Consider the following 18,263-nt stretch of genomic DNA (forward strand, 5'->3'; position numbering starts at 1 on the left):
AATGGCTAAAAGCTCCTTTTCGATAGTCGAGTAGTTCTTTTCAGCAGTATTCAAGACTCGAGAAGCGTATCCGATCGGCAAGTCTTGTCCGATAGTACCTTGGCTTAATATTCCGCCGACGGCGTATTCTGAGGCGTCGGTGGTGAGTATGAATTCGTCCTTGAAATTCGGATATTGTAAGATTGGTTCCTTACATAGCAGTTCTTTGAGAGTATCAAATGCGGCTTGGGCTTCGGTATTCCAATTAAAGGTCACGTTCTTTTTGGTTAAGTTAGACAGTGGTTTAGCGATTTTAGAGAAGTTAGGAATGAAGCGTCTGTAGTATCCTGCGAGTTCCAGGAATTGGCGTACGTTCTTCAGGCATCGAGGTGGTGGGAAGTTCCTTACGGCGACGATCTCCTGCGTGTCGGGTCGTACTCCGTCTTCTCCGATGATATGTCCTAGATAGGTCACCTCGTGATGCAAGAATTCGCATTTGTCTGGTTGCAGCATTAGATTGGCAGCTCGTAGACGTTGCATCAGTTTAGCAATTTTTATGTCGTGTTCTCTTAGGGAACTAGCGTAGATAACTATGTCGTCCATATATATGAATAATTCTGCGCCTTGCAGACCGGACAGCGTCTGATCCATCAGGCGTTGGAAAGTTGCAGGTGCATTCTTTAATCCGAACGGCATCCTGTTAAATTGATAATGTCCGTGGGGTGTAGAGAAGGCTGTCTTATGCGCGTCCTTCGGATCCATCGGAATTTGATGAAATCCGCTTGCTAAATCCAACACAGAGAAATATTTCGCTCCTCCGAGCTGGTCCAGTATGTCGCAGATATTAGGTAGAGGGTAGGCGTCTTCTATGGTTTTTTTGTTCAGCTTCCGGTAGTCGATGACCATCTTCCATCTCTTGTTTCCCTGCGAGTCTGGTTTTTTGGGTACGATCCACACAGGAGAGTTGTATGGTGATACCGATGTGGTGACAACGTCCTTGTCGATTAATTCTTGCACTTGGCGTGTGATTTCCTCTCGATGTACCGGCGGGAAGCGATATTGCTTGTGGTGTATCGGTGAGTCGTTGGTAGTAACAATCTTGTGGGCTTGCAGATGAGTCTGACTTAAATATTCGTTAGGTATGTAGAATCTATCACTATGTACCTTTACTAAGGCTATAACGCTTTCTTTTTCCGGTTTAGATAAGTGCTGTAATCTTAGTAGTTGGAGTATCGCAGATACTCGATCGCTATTTATTGTTTTAATATTATTTATTTCGTTGTACGCAATACAATTTTTATATTTAAAATGACGCGTGAGCGCGTTATGCTCGGTCGCACTTACGGACGCATGGTTTATTTGTACATTTTCTATGAACTTATATTTTATTTGGTGTATCGACGCCGAAGAAATCAAAAGATTAACGCGAGAGTTCCGTGTGAGAGGACTATGTCCCTTGAGATTCCTAGTGAGGGATGGTTCGATCGGTGAAGAATTAGAATAAGTAGCGACCGATGAACAGGGGGACCCTTCTAGTGAATCTAAATTTAGACGGAGACTGTTGCAATTAGAAGATTCAGCGAGATTTGAAATTTTAGTATTAGTATAAAATTTTTTTTATTTATAGTGCGTCGATACAATTTATTTGTAATTTTAGGTGCGTCGGAGAAATGGCATTCCTCGTGCAGATGCGAGTTTTCGTTTTCAGACGTGCAGAACAATGATTTGAGTTCTGTAGAGCAATCAGTGTCAATTAAGTTATCGTCAGACATGTTTAGTTTAGTAAGTGAATTGATAGAATGTTGCGTCTCAGATTTAACCTTATGGGGTTGAGGAGGCGGGCAAGCGTAAGATCGCGAGGAGCCAGTTGATTGATTTGGCTCGTGAGATTTATCCGAGTGATATGGAGGTGTGCTCGAGATTTCGGCAACTTCAAGAAGTTTTACCGTGGGTACTAGTATTTCTACTTCGTAATCAAGAGTATTAATGATTCTAGTGCAGGTTTTGTCGTTAATGCATGTGACTAGAGAGTCACCGGTGAGAACTCCGTGGCGGGCGTGTAAACGCGGAAGATATCCCGTTTTTATTTCAGGATTGGAGACGCGAACCACGAAGCCAAGATTCGTACGCGGGGGAATCACTATAGATTCTCTCTCTTTGAATGGAAATGTGCAATTCCGCCAGGTAACGTTATTATTTCCGTAGTTAATGCAAGCGTTTTGTTCTGTGAAGAAGGAAGATCCTAATATACCTTGCGGAATTATAGGAAAATTATCCGGTACTACGTGAAAAACCACTGGGACGTCGACTACGCGAGCTTTTATTGATCCCAGGGTGTTAACTACTTCCTCGGTAATTCCGGTAAGCGAAATTACATTATTTTTATTAATTTTGACGTTTTGATTAATGCATCCTTCTTTTAGGATGTTGGGCTGTGCCCCGGTGTCTAGCATGAATGCTACTGGTCCACGGAAGCATGGAGACTCGAGCTCAACGACGGGTATGTCTCGATTATCTCCTCGGAGTATATGGACGTACCTGGGGTGCCCTCCAGTGGGAGCACGGGACGAGAGTTCCCTTAGCCTCGGGGCGTCCCGTTGGCCAAGGCCGGCGGGTAGTTTCCCGGTTTCCGAGTAACGTTATTGTTATCAATTTTTTCAGTACGGTTGTAATTGTTCGCGTAATTCTCGCGGTATTGCCGTTTGCGGCATTCGTGGACTAAGTGTCCGAAATTCTTGCAATAGCTGCATATTTTACGTCCGCCGTTGTCGTCCGTATTGTCGGCGGGGCGCGTATTATTTCCCGAAGTCCCGACGAAGTCGAAGGCAAGTTGGCAGTATTGCCTTGAAATATTTTAACCGGTTGCGTGGTCTGTGAATCGGCACGAGAATTTCGTGTATTTCTGTAGCGTGCCTCCTCTCTTTTGAGGCGTTTATGTATAATAATGGCTTTTGAGCATGCTTCCGAAAAATTTCCTTCGGCCTTTAATTCTAACCGATATTCGCGGGGGAGTCCCTCGTAAAAAGCTTCTAGCGCGTATGCTTCTATAGCGTTTATTTCTGCTTCGCTTAATGGCCGATTAAAAGTAATTTGGTCGCCTTCTATAATAGCGGTTTTCAGGTCTTTAACACGACCGATAAAATCTAAGATGTGTTCTCCCGGCTTTTTATAAGCGATACTGAGTTGTCCGCGGTAATAATTGGCGCTTCTGCCCGGACCGAAAGCTCTTTTCAGCGCGTCGAGAAACTTGTCGACGGTTAAGTGTGTTTCGTCTTCGACTGCTAAGTACGCGTGATGCGATAATTTATTGCGAAGCATTCGTACGAAGAGAGCTTCGTCGACCAGCGGAATAGATTCTTTAGCTCTTTTACACGCGCGAGCGAATTGCCACACGGGAATATTATGCCCGTCGTATTTGGGAACTAATTCGAGCGCATCGCGAACGTATGATTTCGAGTAAGCGTGTACGCTTGAGAATCCCGATGCGTCATGAGCGGGTTGCGCAGGGGGATACGCGGCAGTAGACGGCGTTGGGAAATTTGGAGGGGTGGTCCTACCGGCTGTATCGCTAGGCGTCGATGCGGCAAACGCGGCGGCTTGGTTAATAGATAACGCGCTTGTGATTGCTTGCATCATGGTTTCGAGGAGTTCATGCCGGCGAGTCAATTCTTTTTCTTTTGCGGCTATTTCTTTAGCGCGCTTCTCGAGATTAAGTTGCTCGTCGGCCTTTGCGTCGGAGGCTCCGGCGTATTCGAAACTATGATCCGATTCGTCGTCCATTTTATTTACGTTGCTCATTTTTGCTATTAAATATTTATAAATTTTATAAGATCTAAACGTGGCTAATTAAGCGTCGTAAAAATTTTTAAGGAAATAAATTGTCGTTAATTAAATCGCGTTCTATCTTTACTCAAAATATATTATTTTAAATAGTATCGTCAGGCGATATTACACGTAGATCATGTTGATGCACTCATCATGCGATACCATTTAGAGAAGAAAAGAAAAATACTTCGTATACGCGAAAAAGAATTTTATTAGCGTGCTCCATTTTTTTTTAGTTTAATTTGCGCGCGGCGTCGGTATGCAAACCGAAGCTAAAGGACGCGAGGCGAGGCGAAATCACCAGGTCGGTTGGTCCTTGATCGAGTCCGGCGTGGATGACGATAGGCTGGTCGAGCTCCTCGAAGTCGATGTTCTTTCGCTCTAAATGCGCCACGAAGGACGGGAACAATTGATTACAACGAGGGCACTCAGATGCGCGACGGTTTAGATCGAGTGGCTCGTCGCAAAAATCACACAGGTAACTGCAGTCGAGAGAACTGATCTTTAATATATGCCGGATCGAAAATTGCGGCTTTAAATTAGCGCGACTGACGCATCTCACGCATATGTTCAAATCCGGATCCCCGTTATGATAATTGACAAGGGTAGAACAGTATGCAAGAGAGGCCCGGTGTCCGAAAATCACGGCGGGAGGCGACACATGCGTCCTTGGTGACAATTCTATCGTCGGCGGCGTGACTCTGCACATAGCAGGTCGTTACTGCAAAAAGAGAGAAGAAGCCTTAGATGTGTGCGCGTACACATAATAAAAAAATTATATAATTTCTCTAACAAATAAGGAGGATTCTTCCTCAGATAATTCTACGCCCTTATGGACTGGTGAGTAATTCTGGTTTATAAGAGAAATTTTATACGTATTTGATTTTTCCCGTAGTTAATTGAAACTTTATTTTTCAGGTCGATCGCTTGATTTTATCCCACCGCTGTCACCAATTTGTTACGTCCGGCGGGGCCAAGGATCGAATTGTTTATATTTTCTATCGTTCTCTACTCCGCCGAGCGGAAACGGAGAGAGATTAGAGTACGAGACAGCGGATTGTGGAGTTAGAGAATGAGAGAATTAAAAGATTTAGTTTTATTTAGTTCATTTTTATTTGAATTTCAAGATAATTCTACTGGGGAGGCGGATCCCGGGGGCTAATGCCTCCAGGTGCACCACGACCGGTCGGGAGTAATCGAATGACTCTTCCGTTTCCGACGGGTCGGGGCTGCCGGCGCGCGGGACTACTTCGCACGCCCCTGGTACGTCCGGGGGCGCGGGAGACTTGCGCGACGACCCTGCCGCGGTCTCTCGGGGAGCAGGCCCGCTGTTCCTTGTGTCCCTCTTTAACAGCTCAACAAGCCGCCTTAATCGCGCCCGTCGTCCACCCCTGCGAGATCTCCCCATCTGCGGGGAAGAATGCCATTTCTTTGATTCTCTCTTTTAAATTTATTTTATATTTTCTACTCGGAAGTAAATTTCGCGAAGCTTAACTTGTTAGTAAGAATTTTATTCCGCGTGTATGCTAGCGGGTGGCACGACCGATAGGTGTTTCGCGCGACGAATTCTACTGTGGATCACTAGGAGGTGTGGATAGAGTGAGGATCGAAGAACATATACCTCGCACCATGAATTTGGGTGGAGGCGCCTAGTAAAATAGCGGCGCCGTGTTCGGCGTCCGCTCCGGTGCTGTCAGTTTGTCGGAACGCGAACGCGCGCCGACTATCCCGCGCCCACGCTAAAGTCTTCCGACTTCCGCAGGGCCGGTTGACGGGGAAGGGTGTACACTTTACAGCGCGCACCTTCCCGCACCGTTGGCTGGGTGTCCTCGAAGGGATAGAAGGGCGACAGGGAGAGATAAACGAACGTGGCAGGCGATCCTCCCGATTGCCGCGAGAGAACGCGATCGCGCTCACTCTGCGTATGACGGGGGCCACTGAGTTCCTTGCGGAACTACAGCTTAGCGCCAAGTTCGCAACTCTCACTGTCTGTGAGAGGAAATAAAGTTTCACGAAGGACCGAAGCACCACCACTGTCACACGACACTCTACGCAGAGCGAAAGGAACGCACACAAGAAAAAAAGAAGAAAAGAAAGAATCCTGCTTGTCACAAATATAATCGCTTTAATAATAAGAAAAGAGAGAATTAGCACCTTTACACTCGTCGATTTCACACGTCGGTTGCACTCGCACGCACGTACGATCACGGTGATCGGAAATCGCTATCTGTAATATACGGAACGTATTAATAGGGTGAGGGAGAAATTGCCTTCTCTGGTGTTACAATTTATTCGAGAATTGAATGTATGTCGAGTCCTTTTGCTCGACACAAGAAATTATTCTGAGTTTTAACGTGAAAATATTCTAAGTCTTCAATGCGCGAAAAATATTCTAAGTCTTTAATGCGCGAAAAATATTCTAAGTCTTTAATGCGCGAAAAATATTCTAAGTCTTTAATGCGCGAAAAATATTCTAAGTCTTTAAATCGAAAATAGGAACTATGTCCAACGACCTTTCGGCGCGAGACGAGGAGGCAAAATCTTCAAAATCTGCGCGAAATCTGCGCCTTTTATACTCCCAACTGAGTTCGGGGGTGAAGAGCGTGGAAAGGGGAGCAGTAAATTATCCAGTGCCTGTCACGTAATTTGGCAATTAGCGAATTACCGGATACGGCTCTATGGTCACTAGATGAAGTACCGCTTCCCCATTCACAATTTTTGGTCGCGGGGTGTGTGACTGCCCCACGTTCCCTGCAATCGCCTGCATTCTTCACTCGAGTTTTTACGAGTGGAGTTAGGATAGCGAGATTCTGGATCACGGAGGGGCAGCGTGCTCCTCCGCGTGTTCGATCTCTTTTAATTCGCTTATCAATCAATTAAGGGCGTTGGGCCCCCAATATCCATACTCCGAACGGTCCCGCGTGGGCATGGCCACGTCGGCGCCAGCGGGAGCGCTTGCCAGTTTCTTTTTAGTGGGTTAATTACCTTGTCCCGTTAATTGATTGATTTACGCGATTTCTACTAAATGTATAGTTTTGAGGCGCCTCGGGGGGAACCCGGCTAGGGGGAGGATTACTCCCCTTTTCGCGTCTTAATGATCTCTAGCGCGGATCATCAAAAATTACTACTTTTAATTAAAGTGTACGTGCCGATCGAGTGGCCCGCACGCTCGCAGCGCGTGATCGCTCGAGCCCGGCACCGAGAGCGCGTGAATTTGCCAGCGTGCGCGTTGTCTTGGCAACGCGTCATCGCAGGCCGCGATCCTCGCCTGGATCATGACGGCCGGCTCGAAATCTCGGCCGGACGTAACAGTATGTATACTCAATATTTATTATGTCTACACATTACAAAAACATCACATTTAGAAAATTATAAGCGTATTAAACAAAATAACTTATACGATCACTATACTTTTGCAGCCAAAGTTGTATTCGTTTTCTCACTATTTCATTCGTAGTAGAAAACTTTTGCGTGATATAAGCTAAAAAGAAATAATATAAATTAATGTAAATTTATTATGTACACACGCGCGTGTACAAAATTAACCTTAGAATGGTATATCTATATTTTTCAACCATTAACGTTTTACTGGGTTAAAAATGTACCCCGTTGATTCCCAAACGTAGTATGCATTGAAGAGATAAACTAAAATTATTATTATGCTACATGAATTTCTTTGTCTTTTCATAGCGAAGACGATAGTGTAATCGGCAATAATATTAATTATTATTAAACATGTGAAAAAATAATTTAAACAAAATAAAATTAGAAAAAATCGTAAAAATTACTTCTTTTCAAATTCGCGTTGCACAACAAAATTACTCCGGTAAGCCATTCTAGGGTTAAGAAATTTTTTAAAAATTAAAGGTAACTTACCACTTATTATGTTTGGAAAATTATAATTTGAAATCTTGGTTTTGTTAGGTTTTTTAATAATCCAAGTACATCAACTTGCTAACTCATCGGTCATAATCACTGACATCATTTTTTTATAGCTTTGTCGAAATTATCGCCTCCAACGGTAATCATTTTTGCTTCCTAAAACGTAACATAATTAAAATTTCTAAATAAAATTTAATACGTTTAAATATTTTAAATAAATAACTCATTACAAATTGTGATTTTATCTGTTGTGAAGAGGATTTATTAATTTTTCACATACACGTATACTCAACTGTAATTTATAATTATAGTAAAAGTTACAAAAAATGTTTAATAAATTAATTAAAAAATTAAAATATAAAAATGTGTAATTATGAACTAATATGTAATTTAATTATGTATATATATATATATAAACACAAAATTGTATAGTGTACAGGTTAGAATACGTAAATAAATACGTAATTACATTTACCTCATATAATAATGCACGTGTTAATAAATAATTTATTAAAAAGATAATTATGTACGTATCAAAATATTAATAAAAATTCATGCACAAAATATTTATTAAAATTACATTAAAAATATAATATACACGATACGTATCATACATTAGAGCAAATATTAAACAATTATACTTACTAATCTTTTTGATATGTTTTTTCATGCAGTCTTCGACACCTTTCCTTTTCAACATAATTGTTATTAAATTAATATATCACGTTTATACACGATGACTGTCGATACTTAATTAATACCACTTTTAATACTCGATGACTGCAGTTTTATATCTTATTTTTTCTAAGTTATGTTGTGCAGTACCCTCTCTCGAGCTGCGGAAAACTCACTCGAGTGAGCAAAGTTCTCTAATTGATGTCTTAAAGTTCTGTAATTGGACAACTTGAAGACAACTTACAAAAGATGTCTTTAAAGATCACTTTTTAATACGTCAAAAAAGTCATCTTTCAAAGGTGATCAAAAAGTTAAGTTTTGCATGCAAGACGTCAAAAAGATGTCAAATTGACAACTTTATGAACATCTTAAAGAGCTCTTAAAAAAGATAACTTACAAGTCCTCCAAAAGTCATCCGAATGTTTATTGGGTTGGTATAAGAAAACTGAGATAAGTACTCTAAGGCCGGTATTCATAGTCGGATCTTATATTTAAGATCATCTTAAGTACTGTCTTAAGATGCTATCAGCCAATCACAGAGCCGTATTAGCATCTTAAGACATTGCTTGAGACGATCTTGAAATAAGATTCTACTATGAATACCAGCCTAAATGTAAAATTGTTAAGATTTTTATTATAAATTTGCATTTGCTTAGTATCATTTTAATAAATTTTATAAAAATTTAGTAAATTTTTTTTAACTATATTATATACATATATATATATATATATACATATATATATATATATATATATATATATATATATATATAAAGCTATATTGCAAAAGTGTGTAAAAATACTTTTAAAAAAATTTTTTATTACAACAAAATTTATTAAATTTTAATCTAAAAAAATCAAAAATCCTGTTATAACAGAAATGTATATTTTATTTTTTTACATGAGTATCAATAAATGTGATATCTGTCAAAATGTGTAGTATCCCCTACAGCATGAAATATTGCTGCAACGTTGCAGAAATATTGCAATAGTGCATAATATAACCAATATTGCAGAAATATTGTAGCAATATTACAAATATAATATTCCCTAGCAAATGTTGCACAATATTGCAGCAATATTACAAATGTAATATTTCTTAGCAGATGTTGTGCAATATTGTAGCAATATTACAAATGTAATATTTCCTAACAGATATTGCACAATATTGTGGCAATATTATATTGCAACCGTGCAAAATTTATTTCCGTATAATCCGTATTTCTTAATCTAGAACTAACAATAAGTAATATTTTACATAGTTTTAAGGGACAAATAAAAAAATAGAGCAGGATATTTTTATTTTAAATTTTTATGTAAGATTAGAGCTAAAAGATACATAGATGTGCAACAAATTCTGTAATCACGACAGCGTTGCGTCCCATACTAGATTGAGTGAAGCAAGTCCAGAAGATGTTCACTCTGACTTATATATATAATACATTAATTAAACATGTGTGAACCATACATGCATGTGTAATTCTAGCATATAAATTGATCAGGATGGGCATTTTCTGGACTTGCTTCATTTTAATGCTTACTTAAATCTAGAATAGAACGATATTCGATATCCGTTGGTGTATGTTAATTTAATTAATTACTTTTTTAATTAATAATTTTTTTAATTATTGTGCCGTAACGGTATGACAATAAATTCATTTTCCGTTTTTCGTATAATACACATCTTACATATTATTTGATTAATTTAACCACCTGCAACATTTCCTTCATATTGCGCATTAACGTTTTAGAAATATTACAGCAATCTTACAAGAAATATTGCAGCAATATTGCTGAAATATTACAGAAATCTTACGGGGAATATTGCAGAAATATTGCAGACATATTGCACAATATTGTTTTGGAGCGGACATAGGAATATTGCTGCAATATTGCAGCAATATTTTCTGCAATATTCCAATCTTGCAAAATAATATTTCTGCAACGTTGCAGCAATATTTCATGCTGTAGGGGATTGTTTCACAATTTTTAGCGGATATTTAATGCAGAGAAGAATTTTCATTACTAATTAAAGTATATAAATTTATATCATTTTCAGGTTTTTTTATAACATTTTGTTTTTATAAAATTAGTGCTAACATTTCTGTATAAAAATTATAAAATATTTTTTTGTGTAAAAATTGTAAAATATTTTTACACAGAAATGTTAGCATTAATTTTACCTTTTTTGCAGATTTTTCTGTAAAATTTTTCGGTATATAGACGCTTACGCACGCATGCACGCACGCACGCACACACCAACACACAAACAGGCGCAACATATACACAAACGCACATGAGCACACAAAATACACACAATCTATATAAATTTTGCAAATAATTTTGCATCAAATTTTGCAGAAAACGTTATATAAAATTCTGCAAAATATTCTGCAAAAAAATTTTGAAGGCGAAAATCTTGTACAAAAATCTGCAGTAAAACTGCAGAAGTTTATGCAAAAAAAATATGCAATTTTTTTTGCAGAAATTTTTGCCTACGAGAGGTTTATCGCTGTTCTTGGTTATATTGTTATTTACTTATTCTAGCTGTTTTTCTTTTACGAAACACAGCTATTGATCATATTTCTAACACAAGTCGACACACATCACTGTTCATTTAGAATTTAATGCAAATATAATCGATATGCTTCCCAGATAACACAAAGACATTCATTGTATGTCCAATGGATATCCGCTTCTGGACATTCAGACGTCCATTAAGAGGATGCTAAAGCCATGTGTTTTACCGACATTCTGTATTTATCACTTAATTTCGAATTGAATTTACAGAATTGATAATCCTTTTACACTTTTAAAGTACGTACACAAATGAACCCGGGGACGATTAGATAAAGACCAAAAATGCAAAAAATTTTTTAAAGTTTATTTGTTCATAAAAATATTTGCTTCAAAATACAAGTTATGTAGCTTATACGTACAAATGAATGGTGTTCCCGGGTTCGGAATAGATTGAGGAATAAGATTATAATCGTCAAATTACGATTACAAGCCGTACAAAAAAGATATTTTAAAAATAAAAGCGCTTAAATGAATAAAATTTTTGATCACATAAATATGTTTTTTTACGGCTTGTAAACGTAATTTGACAAATATAGTCTTATTCTTTATATTCTAAACTGCGAGACACCATTTATTTGTAAGTATAAGCTATATAACTTGTATTTTAAAGCAAATTTTTTCATAAACAAGGATAAATAATGACTCTGCATTATCGACCTCAATCAAGTTTGATGGGCAGTTTAGCATTCTCTTAAGAATCCAAATAAGGTCCGTCGGACATTTGATGGACGTCCATGGGATATACGTTTGTCACAATTTTGCACATTCATAGAAAGTTCGAAATAAATCAAATTTTGGACCTATTATGGTTTGATTATTTCTTTTGGGCCTTTTTCAATTAAAGGGCTTGCTGCAATAGTGGATTAATCCACATTTTGTCAGATCAAAATCATCGACATAAAGCATGGACTGCGCATTTCCTGCAAAAAACTCTTGAAAAGTGTCCGGCAGAAAGGTAAAGAGGAGACGTGGTCCGGGTCAATTTCTTTCTCTGTCTAGCGCCCATTATGCTACTGGTTAGACAAAGACAGCGCTTGACCCGGACCAATTGCTGTGTCTCTCTTTTGGTCGGAAAAAGAAACGAAAAAATACGAAAAAAAAAAAAACGAAAATAAAAAAAAACAAAACGATAAAAAACGAAAAAGAAACAATAATATATTATAACAAACATTAAAAAAAATACAAATAATTAATAATGTTAATAATAAATAAAAAAATAATACGTATTATTTTATATTATTTCATATTATATTTAAAAGTAGAACAATTAAAATAAACCTTTTGAAAATTAAAAATAATATAATTTATTATTATTTATAAATTAATGTTAATTATAAATATTGTAAATAATATATATATATCCCAGACAGCACATGTAGATTATGAGAACGATAATAGGATATTGCGAAAGTATATTGCAATATTCGTATAATATTAGAGATACGTCTGTGATATGGCGAGTATATACTCATAACGTACTATGTCCGCGTTGCCTTATCCCATAGAATTTCGCTGGCAGTTTATGAGAATATACCGAATATATCTTAAGAATGTTATACGTATGTCTAAAGTATATCTTCAGTATATTCACAATATGTCTACAGTATGTTCACATTATATGGGCTCATGCATAATGAGAGGAATAAGAAACAAGGAATTAAACATACAGAATTAGCAAGAAGAAATAAGAAGAGGAATTAATCATTTCGCACATCAGGAAGCTATCGCAAAAAATGAAGCGTAATATCTGTTGAATACGCTGGGGTGCTTTGGGAAATTATGCTCAGATAATTGTAGGTTATAACCTAAATAATATATGTATATATACAATATATATATATATTATTATAGTTTACGTTACTATATTATATCTTATGTACATACCAGAGTTATCTGGGCGTAATTTCTGAGAAAACCACGTTGTCCGTGAGTTCGTGTTCGCACGTTCACACCCTACACTTCACCACGTGTCTGCATCACACGGCAGACGAAAATGCGTAACGTTACAGATCATAGATAGCGTTGACATGATTCACTTTCGATATTATGCGGATATTTTGGAAATATGTGATAGATATACATGAGATATATCATAGGATATTTTACGGATGTTTTGAGTATATTAGATATAATCTCAGTATATTCAGTAGGAGTTGCGAAGTTCAGTCGCTATATTCTAAGTTTATCTTGAGGATATATCAAAATGACATTCTATTGAGACGTTATATGAATGTTTTACGTATATTCGGTATGATCACAGTACATTACGTATGAGAGTATAATATTCGTACGATATCTGGTGCTGTCTGGGATGTATATATGTAATAAAAATAATAAAGATAAATTATATAAAAGTAAGATACAAGTGCGGACATAAATCAAATATCCAGCATAGGACTTTTCAGGATTCTGAATAGAACATCCGTTTAAATTCCAATAATGGACATCCAATGAATGTTCATTTTATGTCCATGGACATACGGACCTGAATTGGACTTAAAATGGACGTCCTTGAAACATCCAGTGCTATTTGGGTTTCTATTCGAAAGGAGAGTCGAAGTGTATTCCTTTGAAAAACGCATTTGCTCTTAGTATTTCAATGAAATTTTTTAATGCAAAACTTACGTATCATATATATTTGGACTTTATTAGTGTTTCAGTAATAAAAATATATGCTATATATTACAATATTAAATATTACTATATCACGTTTTCTTTAACTGTAGCAAACTGTGCTTAAGTGTATTAAATTATGTCAATTTGTGTATTAAAAGACAAACAGTCTATATATTTTGCCTATAATATAGAAGTTGACTCCTTTTGTTACTAAAAATTGAAAAATGCTTCTAATGCTAATAATTATCGATAAAATTCTTCGGAAGGCTACCAAAATTTTCAATAGAACTGTCGGTTACCGAGAAATATTTCCATTTTGACGGGACTTGGAAAATTTTCGAATTTGTATCTTCAACTAAAAAAATTTTTTATTCCGCAGCTTACAGCTTCGAGTGCTAATAATTATCGATAGAATTTTTCAGGCGGCTACCAGAACTGCCGATTTTTACCAGAAAGGATAAATGGTCTCAATTACATGGAATTTTTGCGCGATGAGTTGCCAAATTTATTATTAGCATAAAAAGCATTTTTTAATTTTTAATAACAAGAAGTCAACTTCACGCATTCTCCGTCACTGACTTTCTCTTGTACCTTCGCACTTATTGACTTATTACAATGATGAATTAAAGCGAAACTATTTACCGTATCAAAAAATAGTATTAGACATTTCTTCTTAGATTTTCATTCTCTATCGCATGGTACTAAGCAAATCCGATGCTTTTATAACACTCTGTATAGAATCATGTATTTTTAGTACTGGCAGTTCAGGTAATGAAATATTGAAATGCATTAGTTAGACAGAGATCCAAATTTTCATTCTTTGTACTTTTTTTCTTAATTCTCTCCTTTAAAGTGTTCATAAATATACATCACATATCAATTTTAAACTTATAATAATATCTAATAATAAAATTAGAAAAGATGTATTGCAATGAAGAATAGAATACACACATAGCACATGATATCATTAGAATATCCTGTACTCATACTGTGAACATACGTACCGTATATAATGTACTGAGAATATTCTTATAATATTTTCTATAATATATCATTATTCGTATATTATTAGAACGGATCTGTCATATCTAAATTAGTATATTATTTCTCGTACATTCTTAGAATTTACTTTTGCAATCTAAATATCTTTTAATGTTTAAAGTTTATTTTTAGTGTCAAAAAATGTAACGTTACCAAAAATGACGAAATAATTTCTTTATTTTGATTACTGTACTGTAAATATATATACCGTACATAATATAGTGAGAATATTGTAATAAGATCTATTTTATATGTACTACATATATATGTATATCATTATTCTGCAGCAGCCGCGAATAGTTCGCGAGATCGCTGCTAGGCGAGGGCACGGCGCTTCTCCTTCTCGTGAGAAAACACCAAAAGGCTTATAAAAGAAAATCACCCACAGCAACAAGTTATCTCTCGATGTGTATAGTGAGCTCAATAGGTTTATCTAACAGCAAAGTGTAGTATCATTTTTGCACTCAAAGAGAGTCCCTTGGGCCTTGAATAGAGCTTCAGAGAATTGAGAAAATATAAAAATAAAATTTTAACCCTTCATCTTTGGTCTTATGCAGTGGCCAGGAAGGAGCGAGAAATACTATAGCTACTTTCTAGATAGATTATATGTTTAGAGGCTAAGATTCAGAAAGTTACATATACAGCTTGGTACTAGCCATTTTTTCTAGATAGATGCTAGACAGAATCTAGAAAAACTATTCAGAACCTAGCTATATGCAAGGCGAAATTTCCACGCGGGTATTGTCATTGTCATCGTCGTTATCACCCGATGCCCAGTTATAATATACCGTGCACATTTTATCATTGGTTCTACGTTGATACTAGTGATATTCTTAGTATTTACTGCAAAATATTCTCAGTATATTCTACGAAGCAGAAGAAGACGGAAATAGGAATGTACTCAGTATGTTCTCAGTACGTATTTCGAATGTTCTCAGAACTTACGCAATGTACTGCTGCAATATTCTTCAAACATTCTTAGCATCTACATGTGCTGTATGGGTACACCATAAAACATTTATGCTGTATTCTATTTATATATAAAATATAGTATTTTAAACAAATTTGAATCTGCAATATAAAATTCAATTTTCTTGTTGCTAGATAAATTAACAAAAATGTAATTCTATGTGATCGACCAACTGGTAATTTTATTAATAATAAGAAATTTTATTAAAATATAAGTACAATGTTTTAACCTTAGTTCTAGACCCTTTTTAAATACATAGGTAATAGATAAAACTCACTTGGAAACAATATAGTCGATAAGTTTATAACAACAAAATTATGAAAGACACACTAAATTAAATAAAACATAAAATAAAAATGGATAAAATAATTATATAAAATTAAATTTTTATGGTTTAGTAAATTAAGTAATGAAAAACAAGAGAAACTAAAAAATTAGAAAACGAACTTAAAGACTTATATATTTTGTGTGCCAAAAAGGTATTACAAAGTCAATATATATATAAAACTGAGTAATATGTATGAAACTAAGAGTGTAAAGAGAAGTCAATATGTAAAATTAAAGATGTAAAAGAATGAATTCAATAATATGTTTGCACAGTTACAGTTAAAGAGTGAGACTAAAATGTCATGGGCATGCAAAGGATAAACACGATACTATATGGATTTATTGATATTCCTTTATTATTGTATATCCTTTCTAAAAAAGGGCATGGCATCGATACTCGCATCTCTTGAAGTATTGTTGTCGCTTTTCCGCGATGACGATTGGTTCTCTCGTTGCGCTTACTTCGTGTTGCGAGAGTAATCATTGCGATTGAATTTTGACAGCTGTCAAATTTGTATAAATGGTTATCTATACCGGAAGAGACGGTGAGAGACGGGGAGAGACGGGGAGAGACGGGGAGAGACGGGGTGAGACGGGGAGAGACCGAGAGAGACGGGGAGAGACCGGGAGAGACGGGGAGAGACCGGGAGAGACCGGGAGAGACCGGGAGAGACGGGGAGAGACGGGGAGAGACGGGGAGAGACGGGGAGAGACGGGGAGAGACGGGGAAAGACGGGGAAAGACGGGGAGAGACGGGGAAAGACGGGGAGAGACCGGGAAAGACGGAGAAAGAGAGAGAGAGAGAGAGAGAGAGAGAGAGAGAGAGAGAGAGAGAGAGAGAGAGAGAGAGAGAGAGAGAGAGAGAGAGAGAGAGAGAGAGTCCCCGGAAGTGCGTGCATCCGTGCGTGTGTACACTGTGGAGTATTTTACTCAAACGAAAGATTTTCGAAAGTTAGTTTTCTCTATTGATTATTTTTTATTTGGTTATTTTTTAATTTATTAATTTCTATATGTGCACGCGTACGTGTGCATGCATATGTCACAATATTATTTTATAACTAGCAATAATAGTTAATTAATTAATGTGTATAAGTTCCAAAAAATGTTGATCTTATTTTATATAGAAAGATACATGTAATGTCAAAGTATTTAATAATTTATTAACAATTGTAATTTTGTTTTTCAAACTATGTCGTCAATCTCTAATGCTGATTAAAGAAAAAAAAACAAGAAGAAGAAGAGTCAGAGCTGACAACATTTCGTTACATTTCAGTGTCAATATTATATTACTTTAAAGAAGATTTATGTATGTTGTGTATATTGTATTTCTTTTTTCCTTTTTTTATGTGTATAATATTTTTAAAGAAGAATGAAAATTAAATAATAAATTAATGTATGTAAGTATGCTTTCTCTCTCTCTTTCTCTCTCTCTCTCTCTCTGTCTCTCTATTTCTTTTCCCTTTCTTTTTGTATATAATTATTTATTTATATAATTATTATTGCAATTGTTATTTTTAAAAAGTACAAAACTAAACGCGTAGCGCGCGCCTGTGTTGTTCTAATGAATTTAAATTCTCTGTATTTTTTTGTAAATTTTTTTGTAAATTATATGTAATACTATGTATATTTTTGGACACTTTTATGTAAGAAAAAATATTTCTGCGAACAGTTATTCATGAATATATGTAGTTAAGTTATAAAATATTAAATTAATTTAATAATAGAAAACAAAGTGTGTTTCATCAGTCATTTCATCAGTGTGTTTCTTCTGATAATATATTTTTATTGCATTGATTTTATGTGTAGGTGCAGTTAAATTACGATTTTCCGATAGTTTCCCAGACAGCACCAGATATCGTACGAATATTATACTCTCATACGTAATGTACTGTGATCATACCGAATATACGTAAAACATTCATATAACGTCTCAATAGAATGTCATTTTGATATATCCTCAAGATAAACTTAGAATATAGCGACTGAACTTCGCAACTCCTACTGAATATACTGAGATTATATCTAATATACTCAAAACATCCGTAAAATATCCTATGATATATCTCATGTATATCTATCACATATTTCCAAAATATCCGCGTAATATCGAAAGTGAATCATGTCAACGCTATCTATGATCTGTAACGTTACGCATTTTCGTCTGCCGTGTGATGCAGACACGTGGTGAAGTGTAGGGTGTGAACGTGCGAACACGAACTCACGGACAACGTGGTTTTCTCAGGAATTACGCCCAGATAACTCTGGTATGTACATAAGATATAATATAGTAACGTAAACTATAATAATATATATATATTGTATATATACATATATTATTTAGGTTATAACCTACAATTATCTGAGCATA

The 18,263-nt window shown here is 36.1% G+C and overlaps 2 protein-coding genes across 5 annotated transcripts in view; one reads left to right on the forward strand and one right to left on the reverse strand.

The window, feature by feature from the left end:
- Window positions 1-18,263, forward strand: part of LOC118647631 — a 377,709-nt gene that overhangs the window by 270,984 nt on the left and 88,462 nt on the right. The gene's annotated exons all lie outside the window — the stretch shown is intronic.
- LOC118647637 lies at window positions 1,516-8,798 on the reverse strand. 3 transcript variants are annotated; one of them, XM_036292899.1, is made up of 5 exons: window positions 8,759-8,798; window positions 8,332-8,375; window positions 7,681-7,842; window positions 7,380-7,449; window positions 1,516-7,285 (listed from the first exon to the last, which is right to left on the reverse strand). In XM_036292899.1, the coding sequence occupies exon 5, from the start codon at window positions 3,775-3,777 to the stop codon at window positions 2,698-2,700; it is 1,080 nt and encodes a 359-aa protein (XP_036148792.1). In that variant the 5' UTR covers window positions 3,778-7,285; window positions 7,380-7,449; window positions 7,681-7,842; window positions 8,332-8,375; window positions 8,759-8,798; the 3' UTR covers window positions 1,516-2,697. The 3 variants fall into 3 exon arrangements, with proteins under 3 accessions (XP_036148792.1, XP_036148793.1, XP_036148791.1); XM_036292900.1 differs by lacking the exon at window positions 7,380-7,449; XM_036292898.1 differs by having other exon boundaries at window positions 1,516-7,449.

The sequence above is a fragment of the Monomorium pharaonis genome, chromosome 10 (assembly GCF_013373865.1).
Source record: "Monomorium pharaonis isolate MP-MQ-018 chromosome 10, ASM1337386v2, whole genome shotgun sequence".
Lineage (NCBI taxonomy): Eukaryota > Metazoa > Arthropoda > Insecta > Hymenoptera > Formicidae > Monomorium > Monomorium pharaonis.

What these genes read in the sequence shown, in the direction of transcription:
- LOC118647637 (XM_036292900.1), bottom strand. Translation starts at nt 3,777, where the DNA reads ATGAGCAACGTAAATAAAATGGACGACGAATCGGATCATAGTTTCGAA.